This window comes from Montipora foliosa, chromosome 12 (genome assembly GCF_036669935.1).
Source record: "Montipora foliosa isolate CH-2021 chromosome 12, ASM3666993v2, whole genome shotgun sequence".
Taxonomy (NCBI): Eukaryota; Metazoa; Cnidaria; class Anthozoa; order Scleractinia; family Acroporidae; genus Montipora; species Montipora foliosa.
Genome location: NC_090880.1, coordinates 12,436,761 through 12,459,235, shown reverse-complemented (window position 1 = coordinate 12,459,235; position 22,475 = coordinate 12,436,761). Strand labels below are relative to the sequence as shown.

The following is a 22,475-nucleotide window of genomic DNA, read 5'->3' as shown; positions in this document are numbered from 1 at the left end:
ATTTACTGTGACTGCTTGTTGGGAATGGAATAAGCTACCTCTTCAAATGAGGAAAGCAGAGACTCTCAAGACTTTCAAAAATTCTCTTTGGAATAGGATTTTTAAAGACCAGCAATCTTTAAATCATTTCTCTATATAAGTATTGTGGGTCACTGTGCTGGATGCTAATAATTGTTTCATAGTTTTATTAGATTTTGATAATTTTATCATAAGCTCTGATTTTTAACTATTTTAACTATTTTGATCTTGTAATGAGGGCCTCTAGTTTATTAGCATTTAGATGCCATTTGGAGCTACCCTCGATAAATAAAGACTTCACTTCACTTCAAGTTTGTTTAGCAGCCGAGGCATATGAATTTCCAGTTTTATCTAAATCTGTCGAAACAGAGAATGCTGCATTCTCCGGAAGAGGAGCATTAAGACAGCTACCTCGAGGCAGAACTGAGGAGAGACTGAAATGGTTTGCTTCTAATACATTAAAGGGATTGGATACCCACAGAGTTTGTAGAAAATAGTGGCGGCTCAAAAACCGTTGGGTTTTTCTCAATCAAATTAGAACTTAACCTATGCATTTCCACATGTTTTCCATCTCTCATTTCATCCCTTCAAAGAGCACTAGCTCTGTAACAACAACTTTCAACTCCTCTGACAACGACTTCTCTCCTTTGAGGAGGTAAATTTCCAGAAGCCAAAATTCGTTTACGCAAGACGTAACTAATAAGGAAACAGCCTATACACACGTAAATACAACTGAAAAGGCTTTATTGGGTTATTTCCTCCAGATTTATACCTAATTTTGTAATATTTCGAGACCATGGCGCAACGTCAATCCCAATAAACCTTACGTAAGCAGGAAAGTTAATCAGTAACTTGTTGTCGACGGTGTCTTCAATTGGCAATATTGCAATAATCCTAAAAGGTTGCATATACAACTACAGATGGTAAAATTGTGTAATGTGTCACTTGACAACGGGCGTAAGGACAACTCGAAAATCAAGCAGGAGTCGAAACTACGACCTCCGTGACAACCAAAGGATGCTCCGCCCTTTGGACACTTTATCTGAAAAAAAACCTGGACAAAGCACCTAGCTCAATGGGCTGAGCATCCCACGAGTGTTAATTATGGAGGTTGTTGGTTCAATTCCTGCATGGGAGTCAGATTTTCCAGTTGTCCTTTCGACCGCTGCCAAGCAACTAGCTTGTCACTCAAGTTGTTACGGTGGCTTACGACTCATTTTCATCTGCTTTGGTCATGATGGTCATATTTCAACCCGTCCAGTGATAGAGAATCTAGGACAGTACGATTGTCCTAGTTCGGTCGTAAGCTCTTACGTTTTGTAAGAATAGAGTTTCCCAAATTGACGAAAATGAGTTCGACACAACTTTATTTCAGTACCTGTTCATTTCCAATAAGAGTCCTTGCCCATTTCGAATCCAGCAAGCTGCAGAATGCATTGAGGCAGGCAGACACAGTGCTATTAGGTTGTGTTCCTCTGGAAGAACACAACGACTCCATGCAGATTCCAACCAGCAGATGAAAGTAATCTGTGTTAACGTCTGTTGGTGTCTTTGCAGCCGAGATCATACCTCTGCTGTTTGTGTCCGGAGACTCGCTTGATAATCCTGCAATGACCACACCGTGTAAGAGCGATCTGGCTTTCTATCGTTCTTCCTTTTAATTTTGAGAGAGCAACTCTGGCTTCTTAAAACTAATAGCTTCCATGACTCCATAACTCGAGGATAAAAGCTTGAATAAACCTGTTTTCTTACAGTAAAATTGTCTTCTTAATGGTGCTTTAGGTTACTTATGTTTTCAGGCCAATTGCGGAATTTTATACAGCGCATGTTCTCTTCCAAATGCACTTGACATTACTCAATCCATGCGTGATACAAACAGCATAGTTTAGACAGCTTCTTTTCGTGCATCGTAACTTCTCACCCAGCCTACCCTACCCATAAAAGCCAGAAACGTCATACCACAACACCGAAATCTGCAGGACCTATTGTTTACGAACACTGAGGGGGATTTCAAGCCTTCCACAGTAATTATCGACCAGTGCTTTGAGGCAGGATCTACAGTTTATCGTCCCTACCGAAAACACTAAAAGCCTATCCATTTGCACAAGTCATTAGAAAGCTAGAAGACATTTTGCGTCTTTATGGGACCCTTAGTGTTGGTTCGGCCTCGCAGGATAGAGTTAAGCTCAATAGCGGCAAGTGTAAAGAGCTTAGGATATCCTTTGTAAAGGAGGAGCCCCACTTTGCGCCTATTATAGTAGAGGGTAATGAACTGGAGAGGGTGACTAGTGCTAAACTTCTACGTCTGACCATTTCGAGCAACCTTATACGTGGAGTGATCACATGACATAATCAAGAAAGCGTCGAATCATCTGTATTTCTGAGTGGAGCTAAGGAGATCAAGAGTTTGTAATCAGGATATGTCTTCCTTTTACACTACTTGTGTGCGCTCTGTTCTTACATACGCAGCACCCGCCTTTTTTACGCCCTGTTTCGGTACCTAAAAAAGAGTTGCTGTGAGTGGAAAAGCAGCCAATTTCTATAATATGCCCGGTCTGCCATACCAGGAGGCTATTGAAATGGTGAACATTGTCCCAATTGTAGATGAATTTTATCACAGGGCTATGTAGTAATACTTTCGACTCCATTTTAAGGGACCCAAAACACCGTCTGTACAGTTTAATACCATTCAGTGAACTGTCACGTTATTAGATCCTGTTTGATGATATCTATAGGTAGTTTTTTCAGTATAGGAAATCACATGAACGAGAGTACATTTCGTGATTTACGGGCACGAGTGTTGTTTTGAAAGTACGGCTCGTGCAATTTGAGAACTTTCAAAAACATCACGAGTGACCACAAATCACGAAGTTCATGCGATTTTTTATTTATTATATACTCAACAAAATCAATCCATCCCTTTGTTTCCACAGCAACTTCCGTATTGCACTCTATAACCTCTTTTTGTACTCTGTAACCTATTTATGCATTCGTCATTGCCCAATCAGAAACGCGGTATCGGGAACACATTCTTCGTCTCCAGAGCATGCTTTTTACGCGCACTCGCGAGTAATTAATTTATAATACTATGATATCTTTACTAATTACATGTCACCTTGGGCAGTTAAACTAATAATATAATAGCTTACCTTGTTCCATTTCACGCTTTGTGCTTTCAAATCCTCCATTATTTAACCACAGAGATGCAGCATGTACAATGGAGGGCCAACAACTCTGGTAATGAGGTCTGGCTTGGTCCATGGAGTCAGGACTATAAAAACATGATTATATTTACAAATTAAGACGTAAAACATGTGACCACTCAACCAATTTGTTTATTTCGCCTTATTACCAGTGCTTATTTCTTCCAAACTTCACGGGAAGAACCATGTGATGACTTGTAAAATAATATCCATAAGAAATTTACGAGGTGCTCTTTCCTATCCACCACTTTCAAGCTTTCTTGGTCGCACGTTTTGTAATTGTTCATACCCAGAGTGTTTAGCTCCACCGGCTCGTTAATTTCCATTTCCTCTGCAAGTTTCTTTTTCAAACACCACCGGAGAAACAAAAAGTGGCGCCTACCTGTTTCATGGTGATTACGTTGACACAGCTTAGCATACTCAAGCGGACGCCATTGCACAAAATTATAATATAGACAAAAAAACGAGAAGCTTAGGAAATACTCGAAACTGCATCGAAGTGTGAGTCCCAAATAGTTTTGCTTTTTACTCTGAATGGATTAAAACGTAAAGTGGAGATTTGCCGAGTAGTAATGCCAAACCAAAGCCATCGCAAGATAACTGAATTTCAAAAGTTGAATGAAAACTGAACTATGAAACGGAGGGATGAAAAAAAAAAAAAACAGATTACCGGTAATCAGCCAGAATCAATGGCGACTTAACAGAGTCGTTCAACACACAATACACGCCCTTTAGTAGTATAATTCAAAGAAATGCGTATTACCTGTAAAACATCCCTCCTTGAGGTGGCAGCTGAGGTGAGTATTCCGTTGGCAAAGCAAGCAATGCGTGATCCCTTAATGCTCCCAGCCAGTATTTACTGAGTGACTTCAACTCAGGTTCAACCAATTCCAGTAGACTCCCAGATGATTCAAGGAACTGATCCTCCTCATCTCCATCACTTGTTGAAGTCGGATTGTCTCGCTGCTTCATAGCTACAATATACACCTGCCACATCCAGATAACATTGAAACTTCTCAATTATTGGGGAAAAAAAGGAAAGGGAATTTATTTAAGTGTCTATCCTTCAAGCGCTGGAACACTAACTGGGGAAACTGTAAACTGAAATCAACAAATTAACGCCAAATCAAATCAAATCTTGGTTTTTGAGGAGAGGGGAAAACCGGAGTACCCGGAGAAAAACCTCTCGGTGCAGAGTAGAGGACCAACAAACTCAACCCACATATGACGCCGAGTCTGGGAATTGAACCCAGGCCACATTGGTGGGAGGCGAGTGCTCTCACCACTGCGCCATCCCTGCACCTTACTATATTATATTTTAATAACTACTCCGGTTACCCGCGCGCTACCAGTCAAGCGTACTCATTACTTAACAATTATTCTATTTTCCCGTGCTCTTTCTTGCTCTCTTCGCCGTTTTTCGTCACCATTATTCAGCCTGTTTTCTCGTCAATATGGGAGGCGCGGTCGCCTTATGGTTAAAGTGCTCGACTCCGGATCCAGTGGTCCGGGTTCGGGTCCTGGCCGGGGACATTGTGTTGTGTTCTTGGGCAAGACACTTTACTCTCACGGTGCCTCTCTCCACCCAGGTGTATAAATGGGTACCGGTGAATTTAATGCTGGGGGTAACCCCTGCGATGGACTAGCATCCCATACAGGGGGGAGTAGAAATACTCCTAGTCGCTTCATGCTAATGAAACCGGAGATAAGCGCCGGCCTGATGGGCCTTCTTGCTCGTAAGCAGAGACTTTACTTTACTTTTACTTTACTTTTCTCGTCAATATATTGTTTGTCACCGATATTTCACCTGTTTACTCGTGCTTTGAGTCGCTCTCTTTCACGTTGCGCATCGCTTACTCGTCGCCTGCTTACTGTTTTTTTCTTCCTCTTTCTTTTCTTTCCTCGTTGTACAACATATTAAAAACAATACTTCGCTTCCTTTTTGGTTGTCTTCAAAATTTTTGCTTATTTTATTAAAACGCAGTATCAAATGCAGCACGATGGCCATACAACTTACGCCAAAAAACGTGGGTTGCTGCTTTCCGACATTTGGCGCATTGGCTTACATGAAAAGTACGGACAATCGTATTATGACGTTAGGATTAGCCAAAACCAAAATTTCTTGGGTGTTACCATATTTTCTTAACCATGGTGCCCCGAAAGAGCGGAGCTCTGCTAAAATGGATGAACAAACTCGACTCAGTGATTACTGTTGTGTGTTACCCTTCATAAATAATGTTGATTATTATTATTATTATTATTATTATTATTATTATTATTATTATTATTATTATTATTATTATTAATCAGACTACATAGACTGCACAATACTTGAAGATGTCTGAAACGTTGACATGGATCTCACATCAAGGTGTTCAGTTTCCATCACGACTTTGTGAAAGTGATACTTGAAACAAATCGACATATAAAAGTACCTCAGCCCAAGCTTTTAGAACTGCTAGTTTTTCCATTGTTGTGGCAGCCTCATTGTACAACTGCAGAGAGGAATCTTTTGCTTGGCCAACTTTTGAAAGTTTAGTAACCAGGAGTTGCTGAATTCGACGTACATCATTCAAGTCTCGTGCAATGCCACTAGCAATCCATGCGCTACAGACCTGCAAAAAAAAATAACGAATTGTTTATCCCTTCCATTTACGAGTCATTTTCCAGGGGAAATCATACATATATTCCTGTAAAAGAGAAAGTTGGTTGTACAGAGCTGGATAACGACAGAATCAAATAACATTGATGGAAATCCAACGAAATCTTGACGATGGACCAGAGATTAGTCTCCTCGGTTCATTGACTGTGCGGATAACATCCAGAAGTACTTGTGTCCTTGAATTTCTCACAAATCACTCTACAAGTTCATGTATTTTCAACTAGTTTTGATTTGACTGTTGTCGTGACAACTGAGACAATAAATTTACATAAATGCAGAGAGAAAGCTCAGTTTTGTTATCGAGAAGCAAGACAGCATCATTCTGCACTTATTTCTCTGAATTTAATGTAACTTCAGCCGCGTTGGATGACAGCCTTCGAAATCTACACAATTCTTCTCATGAAGGAAAGATTAAATTATTGCTAACATATTGTCATACCTCACATGCCATTGCAGTAACATCAGACGGCATATCAGATGCAAATGCTGGTCGTAGCGCAGCACCCACCTATTGAAAACATATGAGTTTTTTTTAAAAAAAAAAAAAGGAAAAACGGAGTGGAAAGAAAACGAAACACGGCTTGTCTTACTTGAGCTTGAAACTGTTCCAGTATAACATGACCAGGGAAATCAGGGTCAGGCACTGAGGCAAAGATGTTGACAACATCCTGTAAATAATACACTGTAGTTAGCTATTGTAGCTGCATCCTATTGTCATAACAACAGCACCAACAAAGGAGGCAGTGTGGCCCAGTGGTTAGGGCGCTTGCGTTGAGACCCGGAGATCCTGGGTTCGAGACTCGCTCTGACCACTCGTTGAATTTAATCCTGGTATACGAAGTCCCAGGTTAATCTTCCCAGCTGCACTTGTACATAGCCAAGTGGTTTGACTCCGGTCAGTTGGGATTCTTAACAGTTGTTTTTGTTGTTGTTGTTGTTTCGTTGATTGTGTTTCATTGGCCCTGCCCCTATGGGGAGCGGTCAATTAAGTATGTATTGTATTGTAAGAGAAAACTTAAGCCACTGAACAAAATCCATCCGACCAAGTGAGAAAAACGACAAACTCGATCCTCGTATCACTTAGAGACTAAGAGCAGAACATTAAAATCTTAAGGTCTCTCTGTTCACGAGCTATGCTTTGATATCTAAAACAAAGACCTTTTTAACCATGAAATTCTGCAACAACCACTCTTTAAAAGCAAAGTTGGAAACCGCCTCTCTCGTGTCTTATTGCGCGTCGCTCCCAAGATTTCTAATCACCTGAGATCCCTGAAGAGGAAAAACGGCTTGCCCGCAAGCTATAGCGCGGCCATATTCAGATATACCTGCAAAGTACTCAGACCCTCCAGCTTCAACTGATCACAAATTGCTGTGGCTGCAATGAATACCATTCTGACAAGCTCTTGAAGATGCATGACAAGAAAATCTGAAAGACCGGTATGTTAGGGTATGTCGAATCCATAACACACGTGCACACATAACACGTGCAGATGAATGCGCGAAATCTGTTGCTACTTTAAATTTGTTTACCTTATTTAACAGAGCGGCTAATTATTTACACGGACACATACCCACACGGTTTAACTCGGTGAAGAACGAACTAAATTTTTAGTTAAAAATACGAGTCATGTCAAATAACACTTCTTCGCAACGCCTGCGAACTCTGGCCTAAGGATGGTCATTGTGTAGAGAATGAATTGGAAAATAGTTATATTCCTTATTTAGGAAATGACAGTAGCTTGGCAACAGCCTTCTAACCGGCCAGAGAATAAAGGACAACAGGAAAACCACATCGGAAGTACTGTAACTAAAGTTTTCCAACCGCAGCTTATTCGCATTATCAAAAACACTCTTAAAAATCAAACCTACAGTACCTTCCCCAGACTCCTGTCGTCTGTTTCGGGCTAGTGCTAAATCAAAGTGAGCAGCCTCCTTTGATTGACAGAAAGTAATAATTTTCTTGATGCAACCAGTTGCAAACACTCGCGTTGGCCAACGAGGATCTACTTTTGGATGTGTTTCTTCGGGAGCCTGTCCAGCGGTCATTCCTCCACCTTCATCACCTTCATCTCCCTCTCCTTCTTCATCAGCCCCTAAAAACGAAAACAAAAACAAAAAACAGAAATAAAAATAAAAAATGATAGGTGTACGGACGTGCTGTTTTCAGGTCGAAAAAGCGTAGAAATCACAATCAAAGCTTAGTGAGGAGTATTTCTTACAACCTGAAAGTGAATGTATATCATGCGTTTTGTCACGAAGTATACCCATAATTCTGAAAATCTGTTACTTTATGTGTGTGGGTTTTTTTTCAGGTAATTAAGGACTAGCCATTCAATCTCAAGTTTTATTTTGACTTTTTAAGTCACAATCTTTGAAATGATCAGGAACTTTCCCAGATAAACTATTCTCTTTTCACTTGCTTACTGATGAAGATTCTTATTTGAGTCCATTCATCACGTTTTATCTATTTCTATCGATTGTATTTACGACATTTATAACCTATTATTGAAGCAGGCCATTACCCTGAGCTTACACAGCTTAGTTTTAATTTTAATTTTGAAAAAAAAATCCACCTTCTGTTTCTCTATTAAGTGTATGCCCTCCTTTTCCTCCAGTGCTGCTTTTGGATGCCGAAAGAACATCCCTGCATAACCCTAGCCAGTGTGTGAGGTTATTAGCGGCCAGAGTCTGAAGCATGCTGTTTACAGTATCATGAATATCTGATCTTAAGCGTGTATCAGTTTCTGTATCCAACATGCCGAATAATGCACCTACAAGGCAATTTACACATAATAATCATTGTGCGGTCAAAAGGTAATCCATTGCGTTCATCAATGAGTTTTTCCAAGTGGCTGAATGAGATGTTGATTGGCTTTACGCTGAATTTACAAAATGTTTTAATTTCAAAAGCATTAGTCCAACCAAAGCTTAAAGTAACGATGAGGCAACTGAGTTCATTTTAATCAGTTACTGACATTTTTTACAAACTTTTAGGCTAACACACTAACCAATGGACTACCTGCATGTCTGACTGATCGACTGACAAAGTTTTTGAAAACCACATGAACGACCCACTGACTGTTTGACTAACCGAATGACTGTCTGACCCACTGATGGACGAAACGTTGGATGGACAGACCAGACCCCAGTTGTTCAAACGATGGATAGCGCTATCCGCCGGATAAATCACTATCTAGTGGATAAGTAATAGCGAAACCAATTGCGCTATCCAATGGATAGTGATTTATCCGGTGGATAGCGTTATTCACTTTTTGAACAACTGGGGCTGGCTGTCTAACAAGCGTGCAATATAAATAAATATTGCTAGTGCTAATCACCCTTACTTGCAGTCGAAGACTGAATTGCGAAGGGCGCGGCTCACGACATCGGGCTGAAAGCATACAAAGGCGCCTCTGGCTGCCGCTATACAGTCCATGTTTGATGTCGGAGCACAGCACCACAGCTAGATGTCAATTAGCTGTGAGTCGATTTTGATAAGGGAGGAAAACCGGAGTACCCGGAGAAAAACCCTCGAGTCAGGTTGAGATCGACTGAAACTCAGCCCACATGCTGGCCAAGGCCAGAATTGAACCCCGGCTCGCAGTGGTGGGAGGCCCGATAGATAACCACTAAGCCACCCTGACTCAAGTTTACTGCAAGTGTGTTTGTCTGGCTTAAAGCCTCCTTGACTTAGTGATTGGCAAATTTTGTGCCAGTCTCAGTAACGTTTGACTTCACCTCGCTTTCCAATCTGCAAATTTCGTTTCTGTATCGGTCAACCTTGAGGACTACATAGCACAAGTCCTCCAATTTGAAAAAAAGTTAAGAAAAGCATTTCATATTCCGAGAGGTACAAGGAGTTCAAACCATGTTTTACCTTCTAAACCTTTGTCACCAATAACAACAGCATAGCTGGACTGTTGATGTTTGTTTAGTTCTTCTGCAGCAGCTAATGCATGCTCACAAACATCCTTCGCTTCTCGCTGAGACAGCTGCCGGAAACAAGCAATAGTGGCTCGCCGCAGCAGCAGGTGAGGACTTGATAGGTTGACACACAGTTTACGAACAACAGTTCCCAGGTTAATGTGACTTGGAGCAAAGACGTGCAATTGCTGAAGGCAATTAATTGCTTCAGCTTGAACCAATGAATCTGGGTGATTTTGCATAACAGCACAGGCAACCACACATGACAATCGTAAATCTTGGATTGACTTTGATGTTCCTATCACAAACATCAGTCATCATCTTTATTATCAATTAATTCCTATCAAAACGTATAGACTGCATAGTATCAGAAACCCATAAGGGTTGAAACGTGTAACGACCCCTTGTGTGCTGGGAAACAAGCTTCTGAATATTCAATTTGATAAGTACCATATCTGGAACAACAAGAAAGAGAAACAATCAACGAATAAGTTCGCAAGAACACCGTGACGCAATACCACCAATGTTCTCGCGCGAAATTAACTGGAGCGAGGGGTTTCCAAATATGGTACTTAGCACTGAATATTCGGAAGCTGTGAACGCGCGTTACACGTTTCAAGCCCAATGGTTTAATCGCGAGGAAGGAAGAGGGGTGCAGAACAGCCTGTCACAGCGACAAGGCATGTTTGAAATGTGAACTGTGCCTTTTTCAAGAATGATTGATGGCAATGAAAACTTAACGCATCAACAGTGCTTTGAACTCCAGAACTCATGTGACGATGACGATGAGATTAACAGAATTAAGTATCGTTGTTGAAATAGTTCCAAGATAGACAAAAAAGATGGAAAAACTTCGAAGGCCTATACGTCTCACAGTTTCGAAATATTTAAGGCACATGACCTGTGACACTTTGCAACTTACGCAATAATTTTGCTCAGACTTTTGCTACAAATTTGATAAAGGGACGAAATCACTATCTCGAGAGTGAGCTCATCAATTTCAAAAATTAGAAAAGAAGGCTACCTTGGAGCTCAGGACCAATTGATGTAATAAGCGCTGCAAGACACTTTCCAAGACACTGATGAACCTCAGTGATGGCGGTTGGAACAGTCAAAACTAAGTTAACAACCTGCTCCAATGTTGGATCAACATAGCTCCTAAACATTGGCCCACCACAGTCAGCAATAAGAGCCAATGCATGCAATGCCCAAACCTATGAAAAAAGGTAATAGTAAATCTAACACTGACAACAATAACAATAAATATAATATCCTATCATGGATGCCTACATGACTCAAAGGGTTCCACTTTGGACAGCAAATTCTCATCTTAGGAAGCTTTTTAGTCAAAGAGCACTACAAAAAGGTTGCATGGATGGTTCTATCAAGTAACTTTTTCAGTGGAAATCTGAAATCACTTCAATCAGAAGGTGCATACGCAACTCGTCCTAGTCCTCTGCCGTGCGTTTCAGTGAAAAACAGTTAAAGGCCCCCAGGAAACGAAAGGAAGAGGCGGTTTTTTAAACGGATGGGAACAGTCCCATCTCTTTTCGTAAACTGTAGCATGGAATTTCTATTTGGACAAAAAATGGAACTGATATTTTGGAAAGTGTGTCAAAGAAAGACCTTATGACATCATAATGTTTTGTGAAATAATTTCTTTTAAAATCCATGCTACAGATTTTGTGTTAGAATGTTCTCATACTGTTGCGTTAAAAAATTGAGAACAACATAGTTAACTCGCTGAGGTTTTAGGCATTTTCTGTTTTGGTCATGTGATTGACCAAATATGGTTGTGAGTCGAATCATACAAAGGAATGTTAGATACAACACATTTGGCAAAAAGGGATTTCTGTAGAGTTGAAGGAATTCGAGAAATGACTATTTGAAGGGGTCTATGGCAACGGATTGGTAGTTAAGAGCCACCTCCCTTAATTCAACCCTGATCCAAACCTGTACTAGAGAGGATGAATTATCCTTGGACAAGGCAAGCAGTATGCTGACACTACTGTTCAGATGATGTCCAGATGCCATTCCACCCACATATCGATGGATACACCCTAGAGCCACAGAGTACCCAGTTCTGGACACAGCATCCCTTGCTGCCTTTAGCTGATCAAAGATCCTCTGAGTGATATTTGATGTAAAAACAGGACTCCCAACAGCCTGAGCAATGCGACCTAGGGCTTCACCAGCTGCACAGCGAACAATTGGATCAGGATTTGTTACAGCACCCTGCCATGGTAGCAATGGAAAAACTTTACTACACAAAACCAAAATACACTCTGCGACTGGATTGTCAGTTAAATGCTGGTTAAGTTTTTATCAAAAATCCACATGATACATGAACTTTAAAAAGTAGAATTACTTCCAATAAAAAATATGCAAGTTAAGTTTTGAGATCATCGCAGTTATGAACGCTACTTTAGCATTAACGAAAGGGAAGCCCTAAAGCCTTATTTGGGCTTAAACAAGATGAGAATCCATGACCTACAACCAGTGATCTAAATATGTAGTTCTTAATAATATAAAATATAATCTATTTCTTTATATACACATATACATGTAAATGTAATGCACCACAATTATTACAGGGTGTAGGTATATGACATCATGGTGGTTAGGTCCGAGGCCTTAAAATAAATGGAGAAATGACAGCCATGTTTGGTGTCCAAACTTCCCACTAGGAACTGAACGCTGTAATGATGAACATATTGTGAGTGAATAGGCTATGTTATCTTCAACAAAATGACTTGTGACAATTGTAATGTTGTCTTGCTAATCTCAAATTAAACCAAATGACAGAATGATCTCCTCCTTCAAAAGCGAAAATTTACTTTTTTGGGATACAGTAATTCAAGAAATTGTCACAAAAATTGGTAAACCATGTAGTGCTAAAAATCCAAGGATCGCATTAACTTCACACTTCCAAACTTTTTGAATTTCCACACTTTTTTACAATGTACTTAATGTGCAATGCCTCAATCTAAATGTAAAATTTCATAACTTACATGTAATCCTGTCATGGATGGCAATTTGTACTTGAGACACCACTATCCCACGAAACATGTCTGCCCGACTTGGAATTGTGAACGTCTTTCCTTTTTACAATAAGCCTTTGCTAATATACATGTACAATGTAAATCCCCTTTGAACACAAACCTGTCAAACAGTGTGCAACGAACTCAAGAAAATTTCACAAAAGGCCAAGGATTGCAGTAACTTCATGCTTCCAAACTTTTTGAATTTCCAAACGTTTTTTATAAAAAGTTCCCAGTGGGAAGTTAATGTGCAATGCCTCAATCTAACATAATTTCATAATAAAAATCAATACCATTAAAAATCAGGCCTTACAGACTTGCACTGTTTGATAGGTTTATATTAAAAGGGGACTTATATTAGCCAAGGCTTATTGTTAGTGAAAAGGAAAGAAGTTCATAATTCCAAGACGGGCAGGCATGTTTGGTGGAAAATTTTGTGTCTCAAGTACAAAGTTCTATCCATGACAGGATTAAGTTATGGAATTTTACATTACGCACAGACTGCTGTCGTAAAAGTTTTGAAAGCATGCTTGAAAGCATGTGTCTCACCATGACTAAATTAACAGCAGTATTTCTGACATCCTCATCACCAACACCAGTCTTTGACTCAGCAACACCCTAAATAAACAGAGTATCGATAACATTCACATTCACCTTGCTAACTAACAAAGGGGCATGCAATCATTCCATTTACAATATGAGTAGCATTAACATAAGCATATTTACAAACTCAAGGAAAAGCTGACTGCAAATAATTTATTATGGTAAAACGACTTCTAAAAACCAATGCATTTAACACAGGTGTCAGGTCACTGATCATGTTGTACAAGACTACAAAACAACAAAAGTCATACCAAAATTTATTTAATCACAAGAAATCAATTAAGGTGATTCCTCAGAAATTAAAGTTCCCGATGAATTTTTTTAAAACTTTCCCTGAATGTTCTCTACCAAGCACTGTTTCGAAAAAAACAATAAAAATGATAGGTCACCATTCTTGCTTAAGAGATATGATGGGCCAATCTTACCCAATTTATGCTTGTACTCGTGCTATTTAGGCGCATTATTCATCGGTCCACGTTACATTTTGCGGTAGCTCGATAGGTAGTTTATAAAAGTAATACTCGGAAAAAAACTTAACAGGTAGAAAATGTCGAGCATATAGAACAATATATAAAATTTGTGGAAACATAACACTATTTGAAACGACGTGGACGTAAAGCGTTCGTAGAGTCGTTATTTTTGCGGTCATAATTTGCATCACAGAGTAACGGGTTCCAACATGCTTTCGCCTAGATCTTTTTTTGCTTCCGATAAATTTTTTTAGTTTTCTTTTAAATTAAGGGGCACAATATGCACACTATTATTATGCAATAAAAAATACAGGTCACCATGCTCGTTTAAAAGAAAATGAGCATTTATTTCGCTATCGAGCTTAGCTTGAGGGAAATTTCTTTCGCTGTGTACGTGCACGCGCTAATTTGCGCGCGCTAATGACGCAAAAATCGTGTGCAGTAGGGATGCGCAATGCAATACTGATGAATCACCTTAATAAAACATTTCTTTTGTTGTCTTTTGAGAATCACTAAAAGAATATTCAAACACTATAACAATGGAGTGAACTAATTTCAGGTATGACATCTCTAGTCTAGCCTGTGTACAACCACCCCCTCCCTGCTCCTTCCCCAATTTTTCTTCTGAGGAGAGGGGGTGGCTGTCCACATACAATCTCAAGTAAAAAGAAGAACTGATAAATTATGTAGTTGCCCGAGGTACATGTAGGCCCAGTGGAATTTTTTAATTTTTTTCTTTAAGATTAAAGTGAAATGGTTCTGTATAATTTCAAAGTTATTATGCCAAGACCATTTTTTTAATAGTATACACATTACGCAACACTTCAATGTGAATGATGATGTTATGATCTTATTTCAATGGTCAAACAACTGGTATGATAATGTTCAGGAAAATGCCATTAAAATAATACCTTCAAAGAAAAGAGAAATGCTGTCAAGATATTTGTTTGTATGGCCTGTTGTCTTGAAGACTTAGCTTGGCGTATGCATTCTGCAAAATGGGAAAGTAATTGGCTGCGATGTTTTAATGCAACAAATGGAAAGACAATTCCAAACAGCTTAATGGCTCCATCAATAACAGCTACTCCTAATGGAAGAGGACCAGGCACATCTTCACCCTAGAAGTGAAAAAAATTATGTCAGAGGTACATCTTAGTCGTCACTAGTGTAAGTACATGTAGGCTCGAAATAGTTTCTCTTTTTTTCAAACAAATAAACATATTCTGTCCTTAGATGCAGTTAGGGTAATCATATCAAGACAAAATTTGGCGAGGGAATTAACATTACCATGGCAATGATATAAGGCATTCTTTGAGTCTTAAAATCAAGACAGATTGTCTTTTTTGAAAAAAACGGGAAGATGATGCTAGAAATAATCTCTGAAATGTTTAAAATTCAACAGAATGTGTAGGTCAGTTCTTCAGAAAAATCAGTTTTTTTGAACCATGTCTCTAATTTTTTTTTCACCTACAGAATTTAATACAACTCTACTGGTCTTATGGCAGATGAAATTCCTGTCAACAGTATAGAAAGCCTGTCGGAAGGTGTATGGTTGGGAAATCGTAATCCATCTAAGACCATAGTAACATCATTGTGAAAACAATGTGTGAAAATCAAATCTAAAATCCAAGAACACTGCTTCACTTTGGAGTACACGTACCTTTGAGCAAGCAATATTTGGGTGATGGCAAGTTAAAACTCAAATTTCCTGACCCACTAGGAAAGTGAGCATTCTTGATCTGCTCACTACCAGTTTGAATAGGAACACTGCCAAACTTTCAGTGCATGTTTAAAATAAGACCTTTGTCAATGATCCAAGACGAAAAAAGTCCTGAGTGCAGTGTATTGAATGTCAAAAAATTTGTGCATAACCCTAATTGTTTTCATACTCTTTATCTAACAGTGCCAGACACATACCTCAGGACAGTGTTCAAATATACAAGATGGATCATGTTCCAAGGATCCTGAACCTGACGCACTGTTTGTTTGCAGCTAAAAATACAATACATACATTAACCTCTAGTTATTGCCTTCCAGCTGCATTTTTTTTAAGTGAAGATAACACAGTGTTTTTGATATCATTTTGCTGAATTTTAAGTCCTTGCCATACAGAACTTGTTTTCAAATCTTCAACACAGCCGCCAATGAAAACATTCTGATGCAAACCTGCTCCTCTACAAACTTGTGATCTGTTTCTTGCATCCATGAACCCAACAAAATAGAATCATCTTTGTGACACACAGTTCGCAGTAATGATGTAGTTGTCATGGCAGGATTTTCAGCCAAAGTGAACTCTGCCACCAGTCCACGTAAAAGAGAGTGAAAGCTCCCTATAACCAAAAAAACCATAGATCGTAGAACTGATGTAATGTAAGAGTTGAACCTTTAATTAATAATTATTAATCAGTCAAGTCAACTGCCCTTGCTTGAATTTGAATTCATCTGGACTGAATAATTTATTATTACCACGATATTTAATGTTTCACTATGACACGAAATTTGCGTGTGACATTGTTCTATAATCATGACGTGATTGGTGCCGATGAGGAAGAAGAAAGGTAACAAGTTCAAGAAGACAAAGGAAAAGTGGCAAAGAAGGATTGAGAAGAGCGTCATGGAATGGTGGCAGAATTTGGAAAGGGTTGATGAGATGAGGAAGGGGACTGTGCTTGACAGATTGTTTGAATAGGGGTCAATGGCACAAAAGTTAGAACACCTTGTTCATGAAAAATCAGCGTCATTTGTACAATGAGTTGGGGGGGAAGGCAAACACAGGGTAATCCAAGCACCAAATGCAGGGGCGGCAACAAGGTTCCTTAGTTGTACTTGGTGAGTGGAAAAGAGGCATAACAAGGATGCTAGTTTTTTGGATGAGGTGAGGGAAAGAATGGGTCATTTGAAGAAGCAAGATGAAGTGAAGATTAGTGTAGAGGATGTCAAAAATGGAAATTGGGAGATGGTGAATTGGAACACTCCAGGTCCCGATGGTGAAAGGGGGTTTTGGCTAAAAAGGTTTTAGTCCTTCCATGGGACGATTGCAGAGAGTTTGCAGGGTTGTTTGTACAGTGGTGAGCTGCCAGAGTGGATGCTAAAGGGAAGGACAGTGTTGATACAGAAGGATCATGCCCAGTAAACAGTGGCTAGCAACTACAGACCAACTGCATGTTTGCTGTTGATGTGGAAGCTAGTCATTGGGATCTTGGCGGAGAAAATGTATGGAGATTTGCAGGGTAATAGGTTCTTCCAGGATGAGCAGAGGGGTCATAGGAAGACGTCGAAAGGTATGAAGACAATAGACAAGGCAGTGGTAAGGGAGGCTTAAGTAAGGAAAAGGTGTGTGGCGATGGGGTGGATAGATTATTGGAAGGCCCATGATATGGTGCCGTATTCGTGGATTGTTGAAATGTTGGAAACGGCAAAGGTGGCTGACAACCTGAAGGGTTTGTTGTGTATCTGTATGAGCAATTGGAAAACTGAGTTGACGTGAAGTGGGGATCAAACATGGAATATTCCAAGGGTACTCCTTGTTCTTGCAATGAGGTAAAAGCTTGTGAAGGATCAGAGGTTGATGAATAATTTGTTGTTCATGGACAATTTGAAGCTGTGTGGAAGGTCTGAAGATGGGCTTGAGAGTTTGATCAATGTTGTGCAGGTTTTCTCATGGGACGTAGGGATGGAGTTCAGGCCGGACAAGCCTGCTGTGGAGGTGTTAAAGCAGGGGGTGAAGGTTCATTATGAAGGAATTGTGTTTTTGGATGGTCAGATGATGGGGGAAGCTGACATCAGTGGGGATTAGTGCTTGGGTGTGACGTGAAGGAGAAGGTCAGGAAGGAGTAGTTGAGCAGGGTGAAACTGGTGGCAAGGTCAAAGTTGTACGGTAAGAATTTGATTAGGGACTCTGAGATAAACGTATGGGCTAGAGGTGTGGTGAGGTACAGTGCAGGGATTTTGGATTGGAGTGTTCAGGAACAGAGGGTGACAGATGTGAACATGAGGAAGAGGTTAAGAAAGCAAGGAAGGAGTCTGGGGCCGGTTGCACGAAGCATGGTTAGCGCTAACCGGCATTAAAATTAATACTATGGAAACCTATAGGTTCTGATACCTCTTAACAAACAGTTAGCGCAAACCAGGCTTCGAGCAACCGGCCCCAGGATTTTGGTGTGAATAGATTGAAGTAAAATGGAAAGACATAGGTTATGATAATGTAATGATAACAATGGTGATGATGATGATGATGATGATGATGATGATAATAATACAACTTTATATTTTCACACGATGTAAAGTCAAATCAAATTAATACAAATCAAATTATATTGGTTTTGGAGAAGAGGGGAAGGCGTACCTGGGGAAAAACCTCTCTGAGAAGAGTAGAGAACCAACAAACGGATCTAAGAATCAAACCAGGGCCACATTGGTGGGAGGCAAGTGCTCTCACCACTGTGCCATCCCTGCTCCCCTAATTTAATCTAGAACTAGACAGAATATCCGTATGTAATCTAGAATTACTGTAAATGCGATGTGTTGTTTCTCAACCTTTTTACATGTGTTCATCAGATCTCCAATGATGAAGAGGTGTTTTATCTCATACAGTGGTTTAAGGAGGCTCCAAAGGGTTTTCAGCTAAGCGTGTGTGTGTGTGCGCACGTAAGCCACACAATAATATTATTTGTAAGCTGCTCGTGTCAGCTCATGATTCAAATGGGTCACCAGAAATAAACATATACCGATAATTTCCCTCACCTTTCTTCTAATTCCTATATAATTATATGGAATACAGTTGTATAAATAGACATCTCCTAGTCACGAAGACTACAAAAATTATACACAAACGGTTTAATGGTCGCTTAAAGCCGTTTGGCCTGTAGCTCCACTCATGCTGACTTGAATGAGGGGGAGACACATGCAAAAATGGTGATCTTGTAACCCCCTCATTTTCCCTGATTTTGCAACTTTACTCGTTTTTTATACATGTACGTGTATCTCTGCTTCCAGACAGTGATTTTTTTTCTTTTTTTACGTGTTAGCTTAGATTTATTTAGAACTTGGTCTTTCACATTTAAAAAAATTCTGTAGCTGAAAAAAAAAATTAGAGACACATTTCAAAAAAACTGATTTTTCCGAAAAACTGGCCTACAGATTTTGTTGAATTTTAAATATTTTAGAGAGTATTTCTAACATTATCTGTTTCGTTTCTTAAAAAAAGACAGCACACAATGATTTTAAGGCTCAAAGGAATGCCTAATATCGTTGCCATGGTATTTTGGAGGAAAAGATAATGTGAGAAATCACACAGGTACTTAATAACCTGGCCAAATTTCGTCTTGATATGATTACCCTAACTGTATCTAAGGACAGAGTATGTTTATTTCTTTGAAAAAAAGGGAAACTATTTCGAGCCTCCTTAAAGGATTTGAACCCTTGTACATGTTGCGTCCTGTCACCCATGTTATTCTTAATAGCCATCGACTGGATAATGCGGAAGACAATAGGCAACAAAAGACGGGGCATCAGATGGACACTAACGTCTTTGCTTTAGGATCTCGACTTTGCCGACGATGTTGCACTCGTGTCTTCTACTAGAGATCAATTACAGCGGAAAACATCAGACCTGTCATTAGCTGCCAGCCAACTAGGCTTGAACATCAGCAGGAAGAAGACTAAGACAATGCAGCTTACGGAAACATCATTACCAGTGGAATTGGAGAATGAAAATTTGGAGGAAGTAGAGGAATTTACCTACTTGGGAAGTATTATGAGCAAAAGCAATGCCACGGTTAAAGACATCACCAACCGTCTCCAGAAGGCCAAATTATCATTTGTCCAACTAAATAAAGTATGGAGATCACCAAACATCAGTGAAAAAACGAAGATAAAGATCTATAGCAGCAATGTCTTATCAGTACTACTGTATGGTGCAGAATGTTGGAGGGTTACCCAAAGAGACAGCCAAAGACTGTCAGGTTCCACACTTCTTGTCTGAGAAAGATATGCAGGATATACTGGCCCCAGAAGATCACAAACAAGGAACTATATCAAAGGACAGGCCAGCAAGACATCACCACGGTAATAATGCAAAGAAGATGGAGGTGGATTGGGCATGTTATCAGGAAATACCGAGATAGTATAACACGAACTGCATTAAAGTGGACACTGGATAGTGGAAGAAGGAAGAGAGGTTGTCCACGAGAAACGTGGAGGAGGACAATCGAGGCAGAAATGAAAACAACAGGGAAGGCATGGAAAGAACTTGAGAAGGCAGCAATGGACAGGGAGCAATGGAAATCTCTGGTCTCAGCCTTATGTGCCACCTAGGCACGACAAGGATTATATATATATATATATGTTGCAAGCAATGTCTGGATGGTACAGATAGCTTTTTATCTGCATTGGAACTCAGTATGGTGTTCCAATGATGACTGGTATAGTATGATTACAAATAAATATTATTATTGATTTTTTTATTGTAATAATATTGTTAGTGCAATTAGCCAGTATCAAAAATACCATAAGAAGCATTGTTTCCAGTTTCTCTTGGGACATAGGTACATAAAAACAGCGCTTATGCAAAAGTTTGGAGTGGTAAACAAAGAGTATTATCATGGTATTTTTGATACCGGCTAATTGTTTTAAGCTATTGCTAATGCTTTTCTTATTATTACCATGACAAATTCAGAAACGATTTATACCTTCATAGGACTTTGGTGGAAGACACCTAAGCACTGAGTATAGTCTAAGTCGAACAATCGCTGCACTAGCCTTTAAATGGTTACCATGCTGTTTTATTATCTGGGGGAAACTGAGAAAAAACAAAAAAGATCATTATTCTATAAGTCAAGTGAAGCTATGATCTTTGCAGTTATGAACACAATTTTTACAATTGCGTAGAAAAGCCTGAAAAATTCAGGACTTCAACAGGGTTTGAACCCATGACTTCACGATTCCAGTGCAATGCTCTAACCAACTGAGCTATGCAGCCACTGACGTTGGGAGCTGGTCATTTGTGGGTTCTAATGGTCCCGTGAGGAATGAATCAATGATGAAATGGTATATGAAACGAATCATATATGAACTGCGGATATGAAATCAAGTGAAGCTATGATCTTCACAGTTATGAACGCAATTTTTACAATTGCGTAGACAAGCCTGAAAAATTTAGGACCATTTCATCATTGATTCATTCCTCACGGGACCATTAGAACCCACAAATGACCAGCTCCCAACGTCAGTGGCTGCATAGCTCAGTTGGTTAGAGCGTCGCACTGGAATCGCGAGGTCACAGGTTCAAACCCCGTTGAAGTCCTGAATTTTTCAGGCTTCGCTATGCAATTGTATAAATTGCGTTCATAACTGCGAAGATAATAGCTTCACTTGATTTCATATCCGCAGTTCATATATCATTCATTTGATATACCATTTCATCATTTATTCCATAAGTCTAAATGATCAACACAAGTGCCATGTTTAATTTAATTGCATACAAACTGGATAAAAAAGAACCAATCCTAATTCAATTTCATTGTTTCCAGAATTTGACTTCTTTTTGTTACAGTGGTCTTAATTGGAATGATGTGGGAGGTGTGATGGATGATGGGGGTTTCTAGAATTGGCACAGCACCTCTTTTCCCATAAACAAGCTGAATCAGGGGTTTCGTACACATACAAGAAGGATGAAACATCCTGTAAAATTTCTCTCTTGGGATTTTCAAGCCTGTAGATTTTCAGCCTTACATGTACTTATATATAACCCCTTATTCTACCCTAACCAAGTACATGTATAAGAATTTGACTTCTTTTTGCTACAAATGTACATCTACATGTAAGGCTGCTCAAACCAGTTTCAACAATTTCAAGGGACTGCCTTATTAGAAGGACTGAATCGACATCACTGTTTCATATAACAATGTTTTGTACCATATGAAACACCACTTATTTCTAAACAAGATGCACTCAATATTATAATGTTATAATGCACCACAACAACAAGAAAGCCATCTAAAAATACATATACCATTTTTGTCTTTGAATGCTTCTATCTAAAAAAAGTTACCTACATTTAGCTGAGCCTCATTTATTTATTACTGGAAAGGCACCAAAAGGTTTACAGTGCAGACAAAGTTCTCTGAAAAGTTTCAAAAAATTAATTATCTGGAGTGGATTCAGAAACACCTTAAATTCTTCGGTTATGAATGAACGAGTGAATCCGCTCCAGAGAACTTTTTAAATTTCTGCAAAGATCTATACCTTCACCTGCTAATCACTAACCAGAAATAAAAATGGGATCACCGAGTAATTTTTGAGATATAAACATTATTGCATTGACAAAATATAGGGTGTGTTAAGAAGGTTATCCTGTTGCTATGGTAAGCTATGACAGGTACATCACAATACTGAGAACATTTTATTATGCCATAATTTTTGTTTCATATGGTAGCACAACAGAGATGTTTGGTGATAACGTGTTGAAGAGTCAATACTTCTAAATTATACAGTAGTACACTTTCTTGAGAGTGCTGAAACTGGTTTGAAGCTCCTTAATTATTTTTATAAAATT

General features: G+C 39.3%; 1 protein-coding gene across 1 annotated transcript in view; it reads right to left on the bottom strand.

Annotated features, from left to right (window-relative positions):
* LOC137978709 (HEAT repeat-containing protein 5B-like) overlaps window positions 1-22,475 on the bottom strand; it is a 53,713-nt gene that overhangs the window by 11,535 nt on the left and 19,703 nt on the right. Inside the window, exons 11-27 of the mRNA XM_068825727.1 lie at window positions 20,611-20,720; window positions 16,088-16,251; window positions 15,839-15,913; window positions 14,833-15,039; window positions 13,398-13,466; window positions 11,761-12,042; window positions 10,832-11,021; window positions 9,761-10,105; window positions 8,457-8,654; window positions 7,758-7,976; window positions 7,209-7,309; window positions 6,474-6,551; window positions 6,323-6,391; window positions 5,657-5,836; window positions 3,985-4,208; window positions 3,168-3,289; window positions 1,397-1,623 (exon numbers count right to left, since the gene is read on the bottom strand). Coding sequence (XP_068681828.1) covers window positions 1,397-1,623; window positions 3,168-3,289; window positions 3,985-4,208; window positions 5,657-5,836; window positions 6,323-6,391; window positions 6,474-6,551; window positions 7,209-7,309; window positions 7,758-7,976; window positions 8,457-8,654; window positions 9,761-10,105; window positions 10,832-11,021; window positions 11,761-12,042; window positions 13,398-13,466; window positions 14,833-15,039; window positions 15,839-15,913; window positions 16,088-16,251; window positions 20,611-20,720 — 2,860 coding nt within the window. The remainder of the gene's footprint in view (window positions 1-1,396; window positions 1,624-3,167; window positions 3,290-3,984; window positions 4,209-5,656; window positions 5,837-6,322; window positions 6,392-6,473; window positions 6,552-7,208; window positions 7,310-7,757; window positions 7,977-8,456; window positions 8,655-9,760; window positions 10,106-10,831; window positions 11,022-11,760; window positions 12,043-13,397; window positions 13,467-14,832; window positions 15,040-15,838; window positions 15,914-16,087; window positions 16,252-20,610; window positions 20,721-22,475) is intronic.